The sequence below is a fragment of the Bidens hawaiensis genome, unplaced genomic scaffold, assembly GCF_021521415.1.
Source record: "Bidens hawaiensis isolate Kalapana, Puna unplaced genomic scaffold, B.hawaiensis_p1.1 tig00002553_1, whole genome shotgun sequence".
NCBI lineage: Eukaryota > Viridiplantae > Streptophyta > Magnoliopsida > Asterales > Asteraceae > Bidens > Bidens hawaiensis.
In genome coordinates this window covers 1107835-1128578 of record NW_027491139.1, presented here as the reverse complement: position 1 = coordinate 1128578, position 20744 = coordinate 1107835, and the positions used below count along the sequence as shown (strand labels likewise).

Sequence of the window (20744 nt, the reverse complement as noted above, 5' to 3'; positions counted from 1 at the left end):
GTGCTTAAACAGTTATATGGAGTGCATTGTTGTTTGTACTTATTTCGTTGTATTCTTTGGCTTACACGTTCATTTACACGTACAACCGATGAGAATTTGACTGTCATGATGATCTGAGTATGGAATTATTTGATAAACGGTTATGATGATCATGTTTCCGTCGTCTGAAACTCCATAGCTTTCGTATGTATCAGTTAGTTTTGACTCTTGAAAGTTTGATGAACGTCAGTTTTATCGTTGATGTGACTGTGATGATGATGTGCCTGTATCTGTGTATCTGTTTGATAGTCATTCATTTAACATTGGGATCAATATCCTATCCATGACCAGGCATGTCTTGGTTTCAGGATAATGTTTGTCCGTGATTAAATTCGGGCATGTATTAGTTCCTAAATATTGTAACATCTAATTTCAGTACTTATGTAACCTCTGATTAGAGCTAATGTTTTCCTTATCAGTTTGATTTTTGTATATTACAGATTTGCGAAGCTTTTCTGATGACTGTCAGGCCGTGCATGTCTTAATTTCAGGATAGTTTTGGTTCATGCTACGATTCGAGTATGCATTAGTTCCTAAATATCGCGTCGTCTAATTTCAGTACTTATATGCCTCTAATTTGAAGATACTTTAATCACATTTATTGGATCATACCTTTTAGGCAGATTAACTTTATTTGTTGCTGATCAGAAGCATTTTTTTAAATTAAAGGCTGTTATTTGGTGTTTTTTTAAACTGAAAATAGGTTAAATAACAGCCCAAATTGATTAAAGATAGTCAAAATTGTTGCAGTAGACTTTTGATGGTCAAAGTTGGTCACTGCAGGTTTACTTTAGTAATAATTTAAACTACTAGAGTTAAATTGAAATAGATTACATTTGTAATTCAAATGAGGTTTAGACTGCTAGACGTTAATTGAAATTGGGTCAGATTCAAAGAAACTTACAAATATAAATTGCATATTGTTAAGGGCATATTTGGTATTTCTTTTAAGAAGTTGAGTTGAAGTAATGTCAACTTTGAGATTGAATTGGTCAATTGATAGTGTGGTAGCCTAAAAATAGTCAGTGATGTGTTATATAAGTTTTAACATTGACATAAACGTTACACCAAATATAGGGATCTAAATGGGTTTGAGACTTTGAGTTAGCTTTGATTCAAATGAAACCTATCTCACAAAAGCCTTTTTTGCATAAGTTGGCATGAAAGTGAAAAAATAATGAGATAGCCGTTAACATCCGAGTTAACATCCGAGTAGTACAGGAGAGGAAATCTTTTGGTCTATAGGGACTCTTTTAGCATGCAAAAAAAACATTAGCATGGTATATAACCAGATTCGGCATGTTTTCCTTCCATCGAGATCGTTCTTTATGATCTTCTCAAAAGGTTAGTCTTCCTTTCCTCTGTAAGATCACAATAGAGTTTTACTGTTCGTTTTTGTTGCAATCTCTACTACAATACAATCAAATCACTCAATCGCATCGCAGCACCATCGAGGTGGTAGAGGAAGAGAATTCGGCAGGTGGATCATATAATCGGTGATGGGTTGAAGATGCGATGAGGTGGGTGTACTGAAATTCTCATCTTTTAACTATTCAACCTGATTAATTCCTTATATTAGGCTTTTTATTTGTCTTCTTCCCTATTACTTTGTAGCTTTAATTCGTGCTCATAAGGTGTCCGATGAAATGTCTATCCTATGTTATTTCTAATTACCAGAGGTTTGCCATTAGGAGACCAAATGGTTATGTAATGATGAAAGAGAGTCAAATGATTTGATTTTTATAATCGGTAACCATATACATATTGTTTTAAAAAATGCCCATGAAACAGCAGCAGGTGGAGTTAACCTTTGCAATAACTCACTAGGAGAGTATGCTCAAAGATTAGTATTTGCTCTCTGTTTTTATACTATTGTGTTGCCTTTGAATGGAATTTGTAGTGATACACTTAGACCCTATACAATGGTTGCTTTAGAAATAAGAATGGATGGACCATTTGCATAAATGAATAAACTGAATAATGTTTGTTTTGGATCCAAACAATTATCAGTTGATTATTTAAGATTGTTTTAAGTTAGTTATTTAAATATAATCGTTGTAAGATTTATGGTCATTTGATACTATAAGTTTCTCTTTTTGTGCAGGTTTAATCGCTTATCAGTTTGATTTCAATGTCATCATGAGCTACTTGGTTTGGAGGTGGATATACATTTGCTTATGTTTATTTAAGAACTCATAATATTATATGATATATATCTAAGCTGTAGTGTTTTTCTCATGTGCACACTCTTAAGGTTAGTTTGCTTTTGCTATATCTCTTCCCTTACACACCTCTTCTATGCAGGCATTTGAATTAGCCAATTTAATCATCTTTAATCAACCAACTCCACTTTCTTACGATTAAAGGAAGAACTTGGTTAGCTTTATTGTGCTTTAGAAGAGGAATACTAGGAAAAAATGCCATCAGTTCTATGGATATTCTCAGAATAAAAGAAAACATACTTGCGTCTTTTGCTGGAGACCGTCTTAAGGTATGTTGATTGATCGGGCAACAGGTGAAAATGGGTCGTTTCAAGATAGGCATTTTTTGGCACATTTTGTACTAAGCCAGGTGGGGCTGGATTGAAATGTATTTTGTCAAGTTTTATATTCTATAAACAGTTAGTATAATAGTATGTAAATATGATAACAAAATGGTGAAGGTTGGAATAGGTCGGTCAAGATGTGCGCTTATTTGGCGCATGTCGAAACTGGTTAGGTTGGCCTGACCCAAAATGGATTGATTCACAATTTTGTATTTTTGTAAATAGTATGTGAATGATATGTTTACAAAAGCTATAGAACAAAATGGGTCATTTCCTTTGTAATATTTTAGTGTTATCTTATGATCCTACCATATGTGTTGTATTGTACAAGTGTATATAAAAAGCATGAAGCAGTTCACTAAGGAATTTGCAAATATGAAGCTTCCAGTTGTTCAAGAAAATGGATCACTTGATTAAGGGCCCAAAATAGCATTAAGTCAAGCGAATATTCAACCTCGAAACTGTTCTATGGGAGCATAGCATTCTTATGATTTGATTTGATTTGTTCAGTAGACAAGTTTGAGGCAATTTTAAGTTCACTTATATATTTGATGAGAAGTTCTTGAAACGTATTTCCTATTTGTTTATTCAACTTTCTGTATATATGTATGCACAATGTCTAAATAATAAAATTGTTTTCTTTTAAGCAATATCTTGCATTATATGCTTTTAGTTTGACAGTTTAGTTCGTCATTTTTCAAAGCCATAATGATCAAAACTGAGAAGATTCAATTGATTCTCGATCACCAGCATCTGAGTTTATGGTTTCATAACCCCCCGCGTTGCGGGGGGGGGGGGGGGGGTCGAAATACTAGTTCTTCCTTAAAAAGCGTGTATTGGTATTTTAAAAGATTTATCTTTGCTATCCGAATTAGCGGCATTTCTGTTTCGTTGTAAAAAAGTTAATATTCTCAAAAACTCGATATTAGATCAAAAGTGTATATAAAAATTACACGTTTCATTCAACTTTTATTATATACACGAATTATCATATAAGTTTAGAGTTTTTAACGAGATTGAAATCTTAGAATAAGAGGGTATTAATTAATTATAATAATTATCATGCATCTAAATGTGAATAGCTTAATACGGTTTGACAAAAAAGTTGCATGAGTGAAATTGGATTTTTGTTTTGAAAACGTGTATTTTAGTTACGGGACAAACATGCATGGAGATGTGTATAGCACAAGAGTATTGTGATCATATATTTTTTTTGAACAACTCATTTTATAAAACCAAAAGAGAAGCTAGCAAGAGGCTGAGATAACAAGCATAACTATACCATATCACCAATGTTAAAATCAAACTAATTCTTCCAATTTAACAAAGAAAACTTGGATGGACAAAGAGTCTTCCTTTATGAGCCTGCTCCAACATCTTCCTTTGCATGGACAAAGTTAGCATCGAACTCCATCTCGTTCCTGCATTTCCGAAGTCTCCACGTTGCGATTATATGTATTGAACTATAAAACTTGTCTTTTAATATGTCTAACTCTTAAAAACTTGTCTTTTAATGTCTCCCACCTACATGACACTTATATTTATTATATGTAATGAACTATTGATTTACCTTTGGATCTTTCTAAAAATTTAGAAAACTTTATGTTGTTTACTATAACCAACAATATATTTTACAATTTTTATCGTTTAATGCGTAGACAGAATGTATCAAGAAATCAGAACATATAGAAAACACTACGCTTGAAAGTTTGAAACATGAAAAATACATCTATATATCTCCTCTCAACCATGAATCACCATATGTTAGAACATGTTTTACAATTTTACATGTTTTTTATCAGCTTTGATGCCCTTTTGTAAATATGCATATGTGGTTGCAGTATGATAACAATTTGCAAGCAACTCTATTAATTTTTTAATAACCCAAGCAGTGGCGTAGCCAGAAATTTTTTCCTACGGGTTCGGAAAATTTCGAGTCACGGACGACCGAGTTTGATGTTGGAATTTCTACGCCTTCGATGTCAAAAAACCACTAATATATAACACTCAAAACAAATACTTTTACGGGTTTGGCCGAACCCGTCCCTCAGAAGTTGTCTGCGCCCCTGAATCCAAGTGTTGAATTAATTAATATAGATATATGTGAAAACTATTTTTGTTAAAACGTGAAGTAGACTTACAGTGTTAACAACATTTTGCGGTCCAAAACAAGATCCAAATGTTTGTGGGAATCATGTTATTGACGTAGATTGGTCAAACTTATTGATACTACTTACTAGCACACTTGAGCAACATATGGTACGTGTCTACTGGTTTAAATCTTTACAAATAAAAAAAAAGGGTGGGGGGGGGGGGGGTTGGAAATTGAAAAAGAATCTGTAAATGATAAAATTATGCTTAAAAAACTTAACTTTCTTCTATGTGCAGGTTAAAAATGAAGACTTTAACTCACCTAATCAGGCCACTGTGTCAAGCATAACTCAATTCTCATTTATTTTATGTTTGCATTAGTTTTTGTTAGATACATCATGTAAGTTGCAATTATGATTTGTAACAGAATTACAAGTTCTTTTTTGAAAGATTTTACAATTTAAAATTACATGCTATCTTGTTTGCCGTGTTCGGTATCTACGTTTATTTATATTTATTAATATGTTTTGAAAATAATTTTTTACCCCGTGTATCACACGGGCATATAGGTTAGTACATCTATATATCTCCTCTCAACCATGAATCACCATATGTTAGAACCATTTCTACTCACTAAGAAACAACTTGTATTTTCTATTAGATGAACATATGATGGAGAATCTTGTGAGTTTATAATAAGTTAGATCAGACAGTAAACCAGTTAGATATTGGTAAATAAATAAATCATAAGGCTTCCAAAGATGGATATTCAAACACTAGCAAGACTATCATTGTTAAATCCAATTGATAATCATACTGGTACTGAACTTGAGGAACAAGTGAAAGGGTATGCCACTGAGTAAATGAATTTTTGGTTTAAAATAAAGCTAGTTATGGTTGAAAGGAACAAATGCAATTGTTGACCCCTTTTTTCTTTTTCCTTTTTTACATTCTATTGATTTTTTTATAACTTAAAATAACTTTTATATATTTTTAAAAGAACTATCACCTATTACATAAAATCAAAAGTTTTATTAAATTAACCTGAGTATTATTTCTATATCTAAAAAGTAATTATTTTCAAAGAGTTCATATGCATCATGCATGCACTGGTATGTCTAACAATTTAAGAGCTATGCTTTAGTTAAAATACGCTCAATACCTTTTGATTTGTTTCACTTAAGCATAAAGGCAAATTAACTCTAAGACCATGAGTAGTCATAACCCTCCACCCCCAGACGTTATACGCTACGTGAAGCCCAGTCAGAGTTATGGTTTTTTACCAAAACAGGTGTAGTCTTAACTCTCCATCCCCAGACGTTATGCGCCACGTGGCGCCCAATCATTTAAATAATAAATCATTTAAGTAAATAAACTTAAAATTTAAAATTATATTAAACTTCCAAATAAAAACTAAAATAAAATAAAAAAAAGACATCAAATTAAAAAAAAATTACAAAAAACATACTAATAAAACTACATGTTATATTTTTTCTAAAATTTTCACTTGTCGAGCGGCTTTTAGAGATTGGACTCTCGGGTCGGCTTCGGTTAGCTCACTTGATAAAATCTCGATGTCTTTGTCCATTTCATTTCTTTTAAGAAGTTCGACGGCGTCCAAATTTACTTTAAGTCGTTCGGTTCCAAGTTCGTGTAAATCTCGGAATCGAGAGTTCATTTCTTTGAATTGACTATCCATTTCGGGATTCGATGACGAAGCGACCCCTTTCCCTTGCCCTTGGTTCTTCTACCCCCGGCCGAGGCATCTCGGTAGTATTCAAGGCATCATTATCGCTTAAGTTGAAGTTTCGAGCGTCGGAACGGGGCGTGTCTGGATCAGCCGAAGACGATGTTTTTAGACTTTTCTTTACGTAGACCACTTTCGGCTTCGGCATCCTGGCCCCATTTTGGGTGAAACCTCAACAGGTCTTTTCAAATGCCAAAGTAGTTGAAGGCCCCCGAGACCTTATGTTGATACTCTGTCAACACGTTTTCCATGACTTCCGCGTCCGAGACACCGCTACTCCTCGTTCGATTGATCCGGGAATAAACCGTATGGAAACCCATGCATTTGGTGTTTATGTCGCCCAATTTCGACAGTAACGAATCTTTTTCTCGACGTGAGTCCCCGCCAAGGTCGTGGAACAACTCTTTAATTTTGTGCCAAAATGCCCCCGTTTTTTGATAGTTCGCTAAAAAAAATAAAAACATTACATGTTCAATGATTGTTTTAACAAATTTAAAAAAATATATATGTACTTTAAAAACATACCGCATTTGGCATCTTCCGATATCGCGCACCAAGCACTAGCACATAGTACGCACTCGTCGATACTCGACGGTATCACCGTCTTTTTAACCCGAGGTTCGCCGGCGGCTTCTTTGCGTGTTTTCTCGGACGTCCGCGTTGGCTCGAACCGCCTACGGTCTCCGGGACGGGTTGTGTCTCCGGCACGAACTCGACCTCGGGTTCGGTCTCCGGGACGGGTTGGGAACCCGAATCGGCAAAAATGTTTGTCGTTGGGTTTTGGAAACCGGACACCGCATTTGGCATAGAGTTTTGTAAAAATGCAATGTACGCGACCATTTGCCGGTCAATCATATGCGGGACCGGTACGGTTGGCGTCGGGGTGGTAGATTGGTTCGGTTGTGGATTTTGGTTGCCTTGACGGGCATATTGACCGAAACCGAGAATATTTTGGTTGTTGTTCGGAAACTTTTTGGTAGAAATATTTGAGTAAAAAATATAATTGGTATAGAAGTGAGAGTAATGTGTTAAAAAATGAGTTTGGTTTGTTTTTATAGTATAAATTTAATTAATAATTTTTTTTTAAAATCCAACGGTACACAACGGGCATATTGCAACGGTCATTTTTTTTATGTTTGTGCCTTTTCACGCGTTGTATCTAAAACGCTTTAAAAAAAACTCAAAACGCCGAGGGGGGGTGGGGGTGTGCCCCCGGCGTTATACTCCAAAACGCGTCTCACAACGCATGACTACGGATGGTCTAATAGCAATCTTATATTTAACATGCTTAAATGTAACTAGTTTATAACACAATTCACACAACATGACAAATTTAACATGATTAAATATTAGTAGTTTAATAACATGAATCACACTACACACTTAACACAATTACTAACATAACCGCTAATCATGAAAACAGTAAACACAACTAACATAATAAAATAGAAGTGATCAAAATTACAATTCCTATATTTATTTATAATATTGAGTGATTTATAAACTCTAAAAGTATATTAACTTAAGAAAAAAATTATGGACTGTCACGACCTATTAACATATTTAACACGATAAGCTAAGCGTGTTAGTCATGTCATAAACAAGTGAAACAGGTTTAACTCATTTCATAGGTTTTTAATCGTGACATTTGGATCGTTGTTTTTTTTCTTATCTACCCACCTAAAATCGAATCAACCAGAACTATTATTATTATTATTATTATTATTATTATTATATATCTTAAATTAAAGAAATTTGTTTTTATTACAATTCGCCCATAAAAGAAGACTTCTTCTTCTTCATAGAGTTGTTGCATCCATAAAAACACACACCGTAAAGTAATAAGTTCACAAACCGCCACAAATCCATCCCTTAATAAGGTACCAACCCTATTCTCTTCTCCCTAATAATAATATTCACTCAAATCGAATAATATTATTCGTTACTTTGTAGATTCTAATCCAATTACGATCGATAGTTATCTTCAATTGTGTAAATTGCGTTCGTTATTACGGTTGTAAATTTCAATTACTGTCAGTTATCGATTGAGAAAAATTAGGTTACTTGTCTGTAGCTGATTGTGATTGTGATTGTGATTGCTTACGAATTAGGGCTCAGAGCTGTACAACTGAGCTCCATAATAATCGGTTAGATACAAATTAAACTCATTTCAATTTCAGCTTCTCTTAGTTTGAACTGCTGTGATTTTGACTGATTCGTATCGGTTTTCGACTGATTTGAATTGTGTAAAATTTGGATTGAAGTTAGTTAGTGTATGTAATATAGGTTATTGTTTGTGTCACTTAATGACATGAAAGTATTGACTATTATGTATTTAAAACAGATGGAACGCTCTGTCTCGTCTCTTGCATTCAAAGGCTCTATTAATGAAGCAATCACCGAAGCCAAAAGACAGAAAAAACTTTTTGTAGTTTACATATCAGGTATAATTTCAATTTCTTGCACTAATCTTTATATACCAAAAGATATGCAGACAAACTCGGTTTTTTATCGGTTTCTTGTTTAAGTGAGTTGATTTTGGTATTTACAGGAGAAAATGAAGACTCGATCTCTTTGGATAGGTCTACTTGGTCAGAATCAAGTGTAAGTTAATGTTTTATATCATGTTCTATTTTGATATGAGCTAGCATATGCTATAAATTTTGGGAAGATGTTATGGTCTAATGACAGCTGGTTGCATTTAGGTGGCAGAGTCAATATCAAAGTACTGCATTTTGCTGCACATTTTAGAAGGAAGCACGGATGCGGTTCAGTTTTCTGCAATTTGTATCCTTTATTTGGTTCAAAGATTTTATCATTATCACTAAGCCCTCGTGATTAAAAGTAGGCTATATTTAGTTTATCTTTTATACTTCTGTGGCATTCCTTGCATCAATCTGAATAGACCCACAAAAACCTGCTCCTTGTATAACAGCTATTGGATATACCGGCCTCCAACTATGGCAAAATGGTAAATAATATATTTTTTTGTGTTTTGAAAGGGCAGTGATGATATTAGGAGATTTTGAACTTTGTGAAGGCTATATATGAAATTGCCCTTTCTTTTGGTTGTATTACTTTTAGCTTTACTAAGTTTCTATTTGTTTTTTGCTTTAATAAATAAACAGAGGGCTTTGTCAGTGCTGAGATTCTGGCTTCTACTCTTGAGAAAGCATGGTTGAGTCTTCACGTTCAGGTTGTTTATGCATTCTCATTGTGTAGTCTGTGAATTAGCATTATATACTTCCACTATGAAGTTGAGTTGACACAGTTGTTATCACTTATCAGAAGCAGCTCTTGTTGTGTCAATGATTTGACTCAATTATGACATTATCAACTTAATTAAGATATAATTGCATTTTCATATACAGGAAACAATCTTGACTGCAGCACTTGCCTCAAGACAAGCTGAACAAGCTCCTTCGGTAGCACGTGAAATTGGAAGTTCTTCCTTGCCATCCACTACTACTAATGCTAGTGCTTATGTGGACAAAAAAGATTTGGATAATGACAAAGAAAAGTTGGAAGAAAGTAGTGTTAAACATGCAGTTACAGAAACTAATGAACCGGCTAACCAAGTGACCCCAACTGCAAGTGAATCTGAAGTTGACCAAAAACCAAGCTTAAATGCTGATGAAGCAAAGCCTGAAAAGTCTGAAAATAATGTTAAACAGCCTGTTACAACAACTAATGAACCAGTTAACCAAGTGACCCCAAGTGCAAGTGAATCTGGAGTTGACCAAAAACCGAGCTTAAATATTAGTCAACGTGAAGCAGAGCCTGGAAAGTCTGAAAATAACGTTAAACAGCCTGTTACAAACCAAGTGATCCCAAGTGCAAGTGAATCTGGAGTTGAACAAAAACCGACCTTTAACGTTAGTCAACACGAACCAAAGCCTGAAAAGTCTGAAACTATTGAAACCGAGAAAGTTAATAATTCAGACCTTGACTCCACAATATCAACTGATATTGTTTTAAATATACGGTTACCTGGTGGTGCAAGTTTACAAGAGAAATTTGAACCTACAAACACTTTAAAAATGGTCAAAGATTATGTGGATGAACATCAAGAAAGTAGCATTGGATCTTATGATCTGGCAATTCCTTATCCTCGCAAGGTTTTCACTGATCAAGGTATACTAAACTGAATTTACTTGATTACCCTTCTTTGAAAAAAATTTAGTCATCTATTGATATTGTAAAAGTAAAATGCAGATTTAGACAAAACCTTAACAGAGTTAAGTCTGCTTAATAGACAAGCATTAATAGTGGTACCACATCTCCAAGGCTCCGGGCCGCACAAAGGAAGATCTTCACCCGCCACGTCAGCATCTGTGGATCCCACTGGATCTTCAAATGGTGAAAGTTATTTCTCGCTTTTGAGACGATATTTTTCATATGTGAATCCCTTGGCTTATTTAGGTGGTCGTGGTGATGCTGTTGCAAATTCCTCAACTTATGGTGAGTCAAAGTAGTTGAATAGTGAATGCTAAACATTTAGTCAAATATGTCATTGTAGAAGGTGTTAATTTGTTAACGTGCAGGTGCACCACAAGGGAAAAACACTGGAAGCAGGAGATCCTACCTTGTGACATCAAACCAAAGCGGTAACACATCATCAACTAGTAAAAACAATAAACCGAATGCATCTAGATTTGGAAGTGGAAGCAATATTCACACGTTGAAGCATGATGAAGATGATGCTCAGTTTAAAGGCCAAAATGCTTTCTGGAATGGTAATTCAACTGAATATGGTGGTGATGGTGACAATAAGTGAGTAGTTATAATTTTATAAAAACACGTTGGTTATATGTTTATTTGCGAAAGTTTGTTTACGTATATGTTACATCTCATAAAGTGCGGGAAATAATTATGCTGTTCTGACTATAATCAGTATGTTGCATCTGTGATTTTACATTTCTTTGTTATTAGATGTCCATGAAAAGCAATTTTCTCGATCAAAAGGGGCCTGCTTTGGTATCTAATCATCTAGTGTGCAATGTCTCGATTCAAATTTGTGTAAATACGATGAATACAACGATAAGGAGGTTTCATGTATTAAGATACACTTCCATAATGTTTCTAGGAAAAAAATAGGAAAATATCCTAGCTGGCCACCTGTTTTAAACAAAATAATATTTTTTTTTTTATAAATGATCGTTTTAGTGCATTTAGTTTTAAGAAAATCAATAGCTAGACGACACATGGTGGTACTTTGGTGCTATCAGGAGGCATGAGTCCACCGTATCATGACACATGACGTGATATATTGATATATGTAAAATGACTTAAAAGTAAAACCTTTGGCCTCAAAAGAATATTTTTAGAGCAAAAGTACAAAAGTATGTCATTAGACCATGTGTAGTGGATGGAGTCTCTTTGTGAGTGTTGTGTGACATATGACGGTACGTCAACAAAAGAGCTTTTTTGGCTAAAAGGGCTATAGTGATGGAGCACATTCAAATAATTTTCTCATTAACATTTTATTATTATATTTTATATAAAAAGGAAAAAAAATAAAGCAAGTCAATCATATTCCTCCTCTCATCCCCCATTCGGCGCTGTGTAGAGAGCCCCCCGCCCCCCCAAAGCGTCCCGGGGCGGTGTTTCCGGGCGCTTCAAGGGTGAGAAGCGCCCTACTACGGAGGGTCTTATGTAGGACCTTCATATTTTTTTGCAATATTCAACATTGTTGGCCACTTCTTGAGACATACCCATTGACACATCTTGCAGTCGACCACTAGAACTACTAGTCTTAGAGGCAGAAAAAGGTAGGTTTACTCTTTATTAACTTGAATTCAAACCAAGAATCCGGATTGAATTCTCAAACGCGGATTTCTATTTTGTGGTCAAAATCCAAGAATCCGGATTGAATTCTCGGGTCATAAGAAAAAAAGGAAGAATCTGGGAAGAAGAAATTTTTTTTTGAACGCGTTGATTCATTTTTATTTTGACTACTTTCTTTTCTCATATTTTCTCATATTCTATTCATTTTTATTTTCTTTTTTATTCGACCTTCCCGGAGTTCATTCTTCGGGCAACTCCGTTTAACCGGTGGATTCCTTCCAACTTACTTCTTTTATAATCTCATTGGAAATCATATAAAGACAATTCCTATTTGATATAGCTATTTGTGCAAGTATTTTACGATTAAGAAGCAACTGTCTCTTGTACAGTTCATTTATTAATCTACTATAACTATAGCATACCCCCCTTTCGCGAATTGCTGCATTTATTCGAGTGATCCACAAACGACGAAAATGGATTTTTTTCCTATCCCTATCCCGATGAGCCGAAACCAAAGCTCTTATTTTTTGTTAAGTAATAGTTCGAGTAAGTCTTGAATGAGCCCCCCGAAAGCTTGATGCAAATAAACGAATTTTTGTTCTACGTCTCCGAGCGATATATCCCCGTCTAATTCTGGTCATTGAATAAATGAAACTTTAACGAATAACTAATAGATTTCCTTTCTTTCAGCTTTGAATGGGCAAATCAATCATTTGCCCTTGGGGATCCGACATTAATCCTCTCATACCTACTAATTGATGTACCTGAGATGCATTTCCTCTGGCTCCCGAAAAAGACATTATATGGACTGGATTAAAAGGATCGGTCATCCGAAAATTAGGATTCATTTCTTGTCGCAAGTATTCACTTGTGGCATACCATATCTCGATCGATTGACGTAATTTTTCTACCGCGTGTACATTCCTACAGGAGCTAATGGAGTGATGCATACATCCATCTTATTACACCAATCATCATCATTCTCATCACAAAAATTATTAATATTTTCATCTTTTTTTCTCCTGATCGCATATGATGTGATTATTAGGCCATGTGTAGTGGGGCTACAATTTGGGCGATTTTGGGCGCGAACACTGCCCCCTGGGCGATTTTTGGGCGAAAATGGGCGGGGGCGAGGTCTTCTCCTCGCCTGGAAGAAGGAGCGAAATGTGTGGTGGTGGGGCCATCGCGGATTTCTATGGATGTGTGTTATATATATATATATATATATATATATTACAAGTTGTAGCCCCTACACCATTACACCCCAAAAACAAATTCTTACCCCTTGCTGACTGGGCGCCACACGGCGCAATTCGCCCCCAATTGTAGCCCCTCCACTACACATAGCCTTAGACACCATTATGTCAGACGAATTGCACTTGAGCTTTATGTATGTCTCTTGGAGCTATATACATTTTTATGATGTCACAATCTATATGATTACCATAATCTGATTTGAGGTTGCAATTTCAAGTCATCCATATATAATTTTATTGGAACAAAGGGAACCTAAAAAGGAAGTTTAAAAGGAAATAAGTTGAACTGTTAAAGTCACCTAAAATATATTTTTCATTACGTTAATCGGCCTAAATCATGGGTTATTTAACAAAATAAAGATTGAAATATGCAACTTGTATGAAAACAACCTTCTTTTTGACTAAAAAGGTTCTCGGGTTGAGGCAAACCACACACTATCTTGATTTTTGACATAGCATGAAAACCAAGAGAATTTATTAAAAAAGGAAATTACCAAAACAACCTTTTTAATTAAACAAAATGCAAGAAAGGAAAAAGAAACATATGGTCTATTTTTCTTTAAATAGTTCAATCCAATGAAAAATTGTCATGTGTCTCACATTTGTCCAAGTAACATAGGAAATCCATGATTTGATCATCAAACGCAATGTAAATCCACTAACCAATAACCATTGTTATGTGTTACGTATTTACATGGCATATGGTCATTTATTGTGTGTAAACTAGTGTTTTTTTTTTGACGTAAATGGGCTGAGATGTTGGAGTTTGCATAAATGAGAGAGATGTTAGGGTGGTTAGTGTTCGAACTGACAAACTCAACCACTCCGCCAGTGACAGATGGGTGGGGTTTAGACACTAGGACCGGTGACGGTTGGTCGGGATCCGGTTGGTATTTGTAACTGATGATAATAATAATAATAATAATAATAATCTAAGTTTAAAGGCTGCAAAAGTAAGTAGGACCGATCTATAAAACCAAAAAAAAAGTAAATAAACAAATTAAGCGGTCAACATGCAAAAGAAAAGGAAAAAGTATATATATAGTTGAAGAGGTTGAGTCAGGTTCGGTGACTAGGATCCTCATCCTCTTAACTCTTAACAACCGATTACCTTTACCTCTTCAAAACAAAAACCCCTTCATATCTTCCATAAACCCATTTACAATTTGCAGGGTTTCTTGATTTATAAAATCTTGACATTTCATAGTGAATAATTATGGTGGGATTTAAGGGTTTATTTACAAAGAAAACATTATTTGGGCTCTTTTTGGGAAAAGTTCTCTCTCTTTTTATCACCTCAACTGGATTCTCATCATCTGAACTTGCTAGAAGAGGTTAATTGCCATTTACAATATTTTAATCCTCATATCATGTATTTATATACTCAAATTTTCTTGTTCTTGAAATTTTGCTGTTTAATGCATGGCATGCATGATTAATATTGCTACTTGATGGGATTAAATTAACATTCTAATTTATGTTATTATGTGTAACATAGGAATCAATGCACCGACATCGCAATCTTTAGCAAACTATGTGCTTTTGGCAATTGTTTATGGTGGAATTTTGATTAACAGAAGAAATGGGATGAAGGTTAGTGAACATAAATTTATATGTTTCTTCAATATCTATTGCTTTTCTTGAAGTTGACCGGTTTATTTACGATTCACGCGTTTGATTAATGAAATTCGTATGAATGTTGTTTTTCAGTAGACAAAAGGGAGTGTTTGGTGATGTTACAGTAGAGTTATTAACTTTTTAAGCCACTATATCTTGTTTTCCATTTCAAAGAAATATCATTTCAAAAAAGACAAGGATAAATTCCACACTTTCCAAGTGTTTTCTTTTCATGGATTTTACTGTGATTTTTGAATATGCATTTAAACTGATTATTGTGATTTTTAAGGCACGATAACTAGTTCAAAGAGTGTAGGGTTAACTGATTAGATGATTTTAATCATACCTAGATAATTAGTCACTCAACGAAAACTGATTTATTAAAACTAATGTTAAGTTACATAAAAAATATCCCTTTACTTAAGCAATCGTTTATCTGATATATCAAGTCATAATGATCAGTTTATCAGTCATTCCATAAAATGAACAATTTGTTTTATGTCAACTTTTGCAGGCAAAATGGTACTATTATTTACTTCTCGGTCTGGTAGACGTGGAGGCAAATTATCTTGGTAAGCCTTATACTATTACAAAGAAAGTTTTAGAACAAAAAATGTGTTTCAAGTCAACCATAACCATTTGACCCGTTTCTTGACCTGGCCATTTTCCTACCTCTAGTAATAAAAAGTTTTGATTTTTAAGTGCAATCTTGAACAGTGGTGAAGGCATACCAATACACATCATTAACAAGTGTTATGCTTCTTGATTGTTGGTCAATCCCATGTGTCATACTCCTTACATGGTTCTTCTTGAAGACAAGTTACCGGTTCAAGAAAATTATGGGTGTTGTAATTTGTGTTGCTGGTATTGTACTGGTTATCTTTTCAGATGTGCACGCATCAGATCGTTCACGTGAGCATATTTTTCTTTTACTTCGTATTTTACATTAATATTGTTCAATATTTAATAATTTATGTGTGTGCTTAGAGAGCGGTAGCAACCCTGTTAAAGGGGACTTGTTGGTCATTGCTGGAGCTACACTTTATGCTGTCTGCAACGTTAGCGAGGTGAGTAAAACGAGTGGGTCGGTCAAAGGTCAAATAATGGTCAAATGGGTTCGGGTCAAAATGGGTACCAAAAATTTCATTGCATTCTGATTTTTTTTTGGTTTTGCAGGAGTTTTTCACGAAAACAGCTGATCAAGTTGAACTATTGGCAATGTTGGGGCTGTTTGGTGCAATTTTTAGTGGTATTCAAATGTATCCTTCTGTATAGTTTTATGCGCGTGTTTAATAGTTTCATGTTTATATTTTTATTTTTTATATTTGCGAAACTAATAGTAGAAAGGTGCTAAATTATTAGTTATTTGCACCTTTATCGGTCAGTTACCTATGCACTATTTTCATATTGTATGTTTACTGTCAAAAGTGTAGTCAATTGCATAATTGCCAATGTATTGTTATTTTGTGGTTCTTAACAATGTTCATAGAAGCGTGTTTGAACGAGAGGAACTCAAATCCATACATTGGTCATCAGGAGCAGTACTCTCTCCCTCCCTCAATCTCTAGATATATTGTGTGTGGGCGCGCACACGACCTTTTGAAGCACCTAATACGGTGCCAAAGTGGCAGAATGGGCGGGTTGGGTAACATGTCAAGTTGGATTGACCACCAATACATATTTTGTTATTTTCGAATATCATTGATGATTAATATATTGAATATGATTTGAAAAAAAACATTTTACAGGACTTTTGACTCCTTTCATTTTTAGCTAAGTTTTTTTGTTTGACCCATTGGAGATAAGATATAACTTAAGTTGACTCGTTTAGTAATATTGGTTAGAAACAAGCACAATCAGATTTTATTTTTTAGAAAAACTTACCATATATTAAAGTAATAATTTTTGTTTGTGTTAGGTGCTTCCATATGCTGGATTTGCAGCAGCAATGTTTCTGTTTTACTCAGGTGTGCTGGTCCTGCTAAAGGTAATGGCTTTTGATATTAATTATAAATCACTATAAACTAGCAATTTTTTTGTGTGTTCCATTATGCAAATGTGTTAAGACCTTGTATTTTAAAAAGTTTGTTCGTATCGATATAAAATGCAGATTAGTGGATCCACAATGTTGAATTTGTCTTTGCTGACATCAGACATGTGGTCGGTATTGATACGCATACTTGTATACCATGAAAAGGTTAGTAAATAGTAACAATTAACAAATATATATAGATCTTAAAAATTGTTTTTTTTTTAAAACTCACATTTGTAATTTTGCATATATCATCAGGTTGATTGGATATACTTTGTAGCTTTTGCTGCTGTTGCTGTTGGGCTAGTTGTTTATTCATTGTATGTTTTCTTTAAAAGTTGATATTATACTTATTGAATAACCTTTGGTTGACTTTCATGAGTCAAAATTGGCACATGAAACTATAAGAAGCAAAGATTATGCTTTGACTTTTAAAAAAGATGCTTTCCTTTTGTGGGTCCCATCATGCGCATATTGGGACCCACAAAATGAATTCTTCTGATTAGATGGATTTTGATTTTTTTTGCAGGTTCGACAAAGAAGTGGACGAACCCCCGAGGTGATGATGTTGAGCTGGGAAAAAGTAAGCATTTTGATGAGGAAGCTGGTGTGGCCAGTCGGTTAAGTTAAACAAACTAGATTGCTGTGAAAATAGCATTTTAGAAATGTAATACTCGGATAGTTGACGGATCTTGAAATTTATTTGTATCCAATGTTTTTTAGTTAATAATTTTGGAAATAATTACAAAGGAAATATAATCAAAATACAATGAAATCATCTCCTAATTATAGCGGAGACGATTACAATAAACTCCAACATATTCACTAACAATTCTGTCGTTTTCAAAGACTAAATCGCTGTTAGATACAACTTGCAGGTTGAAGTAAACCAGAAGCATAGCCCGCAGCATAGGAACAAGACGAAACTGCTGGTAATTGACCTCCAAATTTAAGGTTAACATCCTTTAATGTAATTCCACTACATGGGTTCCCTTTGCTACAATCAAACTTCACTGCCACACGTGTTGCTGATGTTCCATGAACATCTGCGTACACCACGTTGCTGATCTTTACTCCAGAAACCTCGTTGGGGCAATTGTTGTTACTTGGACAGTAATTTCCGTCTATTATGATCGGGAATTTAACGTTCATCATTGTTGCTTCCTGAAAAACAACATCCTTAACGAACCCGTTGCTGTTCCTTGCCCATGCTTTTATCCTCAGATCGTTCTGTGTACCTACGAATGTGGTAGTTTTTACGGTTACGTTCTGGACGCCTGGTTCATTCAGTTCCCACCCTAGACTCCCAATGCTGCATTCACAAACAAATGTATTATTAATAAGCCAGATAATATGTATATGTGTGTGTACGTATATGACATTGTTCGTGTCAACCCACCCGGTTTGTGGCTTGTGGGTTGACCTGTTTAACCCATTTATTTATTTATCTATTTACAAATGTTTTTAATTATAAATAAATTAATATTTGAAGCCAGAATCTAAAAATTAAAAAGAGAAATTGATATAAGATTTTATAATTAAAAATGCAACTGTTTTACATACTCTGTATTTAATTTTCATTGTAAAATTGTAACTTTAAAGTATTAATATTATATCCAAAAATAATAATTTTTTTTTTGGGTTAAACGGGGTGTGCTTGGTTCAACCTGTATATGTTCGTGTCATGTTCGAGTTCACATGTCTAACACGATTTCTAGGTTCGGGTTAGGTTGGACCCACCAACCCGCGGACATCCTTAATATATTGTTTGAGAACTCCTAAAAAGAAAACTATGTATTCCTTAAAATGTACCTTATACCGTGGCCTGGCCCGCAAACCACCTTTTCTATCCAGATATTAGAGTTTCCTGGACCTAATGAGACGCAGTCGTCACCCGTTGAGATCTTAGAGCTCAAAATGGTGATTCCTGTTGAATATGATACATGGATATCGTCTGTGTTTGGGCTGACGCCGGATGCTAAGATGCTGACTCCTTGTAGTTTTGTGTTCTTGCAACTATAGAGCATAATGTGAAACATTTGGCTGTTTAATGACCTTAGTTTACTGATCACTATGTTTTGTGAATGGTAGATGCCAAGTGTCTGCAACAAATATATGTTCATTATAATTACATGATCATAAAAAAAATGTTTCACTTGTATATGTATATACACAATATATTTTTGGTTTTAGTGTTTGGTCTTACCGTCGAACCTGTAGGACATGTTTTTCCAGATGATTTACATGCCCACAGAGAAGATCCTTGTGCATCAAGGGTTCCGCCGGATATGGTAACATTGTTAACTAGGTAGAACTTTATCCAAACTTGGGCATTGCCAATAGCATGATAACTAGATGGTGCCACCAAGGTACCATCTATGTTAAATCTGATGGCTCGGCTCTTACATCCTTGACCTGAGAATGTAAGAGCCGAGGCAATCAAGTACCTGTCAGCAGGTACATAGATAATTGCGGGACTAGTTGAGGCACATGACAAATTCCATGCTTTCAAGAATGCGTTCTTTGTGTCAGAGCGACCGTCTGGTTTGGCTCCAAAACTTAGGACATTGTATGTGACCTTTGCCGATGAAAACTGAAAAACTAGAAAAAGCAAGACGAGAATATGTTTGATGGCCATGATGATAGAGATGGTATCTCCTGATACTTGCTTTGAAGTAGTTAGTTAATTAATTTGCATTTATATGTTGTGTACATCTTGATTTGCTTATTTATAGAGATAGTTAATAATATTTAAGAACATATGTAATATAGTTAGAGGGACCCATGCAATTATAAGGGTTTGCATTATTGGTAATGATTGATAAGAAGTGGTCCGTATGTATAAGGGGTACGAAGAACTGATCGAATGTCAAATGGGTGGCAACATGGAAGGAAGACTAATCATGCAATTAGATTAATACACTAATATTAAATTCTTGGAACAAGTCTTTTAATATGTAAAGTTGTACAAATTTCCTTTTAAGTAAAGAATTCTAATTAGACTTTGATCAAACTTATAGTTTAATGTATCTAATAACTCTAAAAGTCTCTTCGGGGACATCTCTGATAAAATTGAAACGATATAGAGAAGATTAACATGACCTTGCGCAACAATGACACACAAATCTAATAACTTTTAAAACATATTTCTATTGCATAGAATAAATTTCAGCCTAATTATATATGTAGTATCTTCTGTGAGAATTGAGACACATAAAAGTGAGACATAATATCCAAAAGAAAAAGTTGGATACACAATATTAATCATAAAAAAAGAGTAAGATAATCTCTTATATTAATCCCCTTATCATATATCGATCCATGCGGTGACATAATTGTATACATGGACCTAAATTATTCACAAAAAGTACATAATTACGCATGAAGAAACGTAGTTACGCATTAAGAAACCTAACTACATATGAAGAACCATAGTTATGTATGAAGAAAATTATGGAACTTATAAAAATAATAACGCAACCCACATTTTTTTTCATGTATTTATAATTATGCTACTGCGTTTCTTTTAAGGAAATCAAGGATAATGGATCTCGTACTTTTTTCTTGAGAAGCTATTATTGTACGTATTCTATCCTTATATCAAAATTTTCATATAATTTGGCCTTT

The 20744-nt window shown here is 34.5% G+C and overlaps 2 protein-coding genes, 1 non-coding gene and 1 pseudogene across 6 annotated transcripts; 3 read left to right on the top strand and 1 right to left on the bottom strand.

The window, feature by feature from the left end:
• The first annotated feature begins 8282 nt into the window (after nucleotides 1-8282).
• On the top strand, nucleotides 8283-11312 carry LOC143620338 (plant UBX domain-containing protein 11-like). Of its 4 annotated transcripts, none has more exons than XM_077092040.1 (9): nucleotides 8283-8302; nucleotides 8767-8866; nucleotides 8974-9026; nucleotides 9128-9209; nucleotides 9328-9393; nucleotides 9551-9618; nucleotides 9794-10556; nucleotides 10638-10883; nucleotides 10967-11312. In XM_077092040.1, exons 2-9 carry the CDS (start codon nucleotides 8767-8769, stop codon nucleotides 11197-11199), a joined length of 1611 nt encoding a protein of 536 aa, XP_076948155.1. In that variant the 5' UTR covers nucleotides 8283-8302; the 3' UTR covers nucleotides 11200-11312. The 4 variants fall into 4 exon arrangements, with proteins under 4 accessions (XP_076948155.1, XP_076948154.1, XP_076948153.1 ...); XM_077092039.1 differs by lacking the exon at nucleotides 8283-8302 and adding an exon at nucleotides 8548-8569; XM_077092038.1 differs by lacking the exon at nucleotides 8283-8302 and adding an exon at nucleotides 8630-8695.
• A 3372-nt stretch (nucleotides 11313-14684) lies between these two features.
• On the top strand, nucleotides 14685-17925 carry LOC143620337 (uncharacterized; annotated as a pseudogene).
• A 53-nt stretch (nucleotides 17926-17978) lies between these two features.
• LOC143620336 (polygalacturonase-like) lies at nucleotides 17979-20271 on the bottom strand. Its single transcript, XM_077092036.1, has 3 exons — nucleotides 19324-20271; nucleotides 18930-19219; nucleotides 17979-18429 (listed from the first exon to the last, which is right to left on the bottom strand). Exons 1-3 carry the CDS (start codon nucleotides 19753-19755, stop codon nucleotides 17979-17981), a joined length of 1173 nt encoding a protein of 390 aa, XP_076948151.1. The 5' UTR covers nucleotides 19756-20271.
• LOC143620408 (U6 spliceosomal RNA) lies at nucleotides 20163-20266 on the top strand. Its single transcript, XR_013151334.1, has one exon. It is a non-coding gene; the product is annotated as a U6 spliceosomal RNA (small nuclear RNA).
• Nucleotides 20272-20744: the final 473 nt, after the last annotated feature.

Coding starts and splice junctions, on each gene's coding strand:
- LOC143620338 (XM_077092037.1), top strand. CDS start 8,752: ATGTATTTAAAACAGATGGAACGCTCTGTCTCGTCTCTTGCATTCAAA. Junction 8,867..8,973: donor TTTTGTAGTTTACATATCAG/GTATAATTTCAA, acceptor TGGTATTTACAG/GAGAAAATGAAGACTCGATC. Junction 9,210..9,327: donor GGTTCAGTTTTCTGCAATTT/GTATCCTTTATT, acceptor CAATCTGAATAG/ACCCACAAAAACCTGCTCCT.
- LOC143620336 (XM_077092036.1), bottom strand. CDS start 19,755: ATGGCCATCAAACATATTCTCGTCTTGCTTTTTCTAGTTTTTCAGTTT. Junction 19,220..19,323: donor CATGTCCTACAGGTTCGACG/GTAAGACCAAAC, acceptor TATTTGTTGCAG/ACACTTGGCATCTACCATTC. Junction 18,430..18,929: donor GGGCCAGGCCACGGTATAAG/GTACATTTTAAG, acceptor TTGTGAATGCAG/CATTGGGAGTCTAGGGTGGG.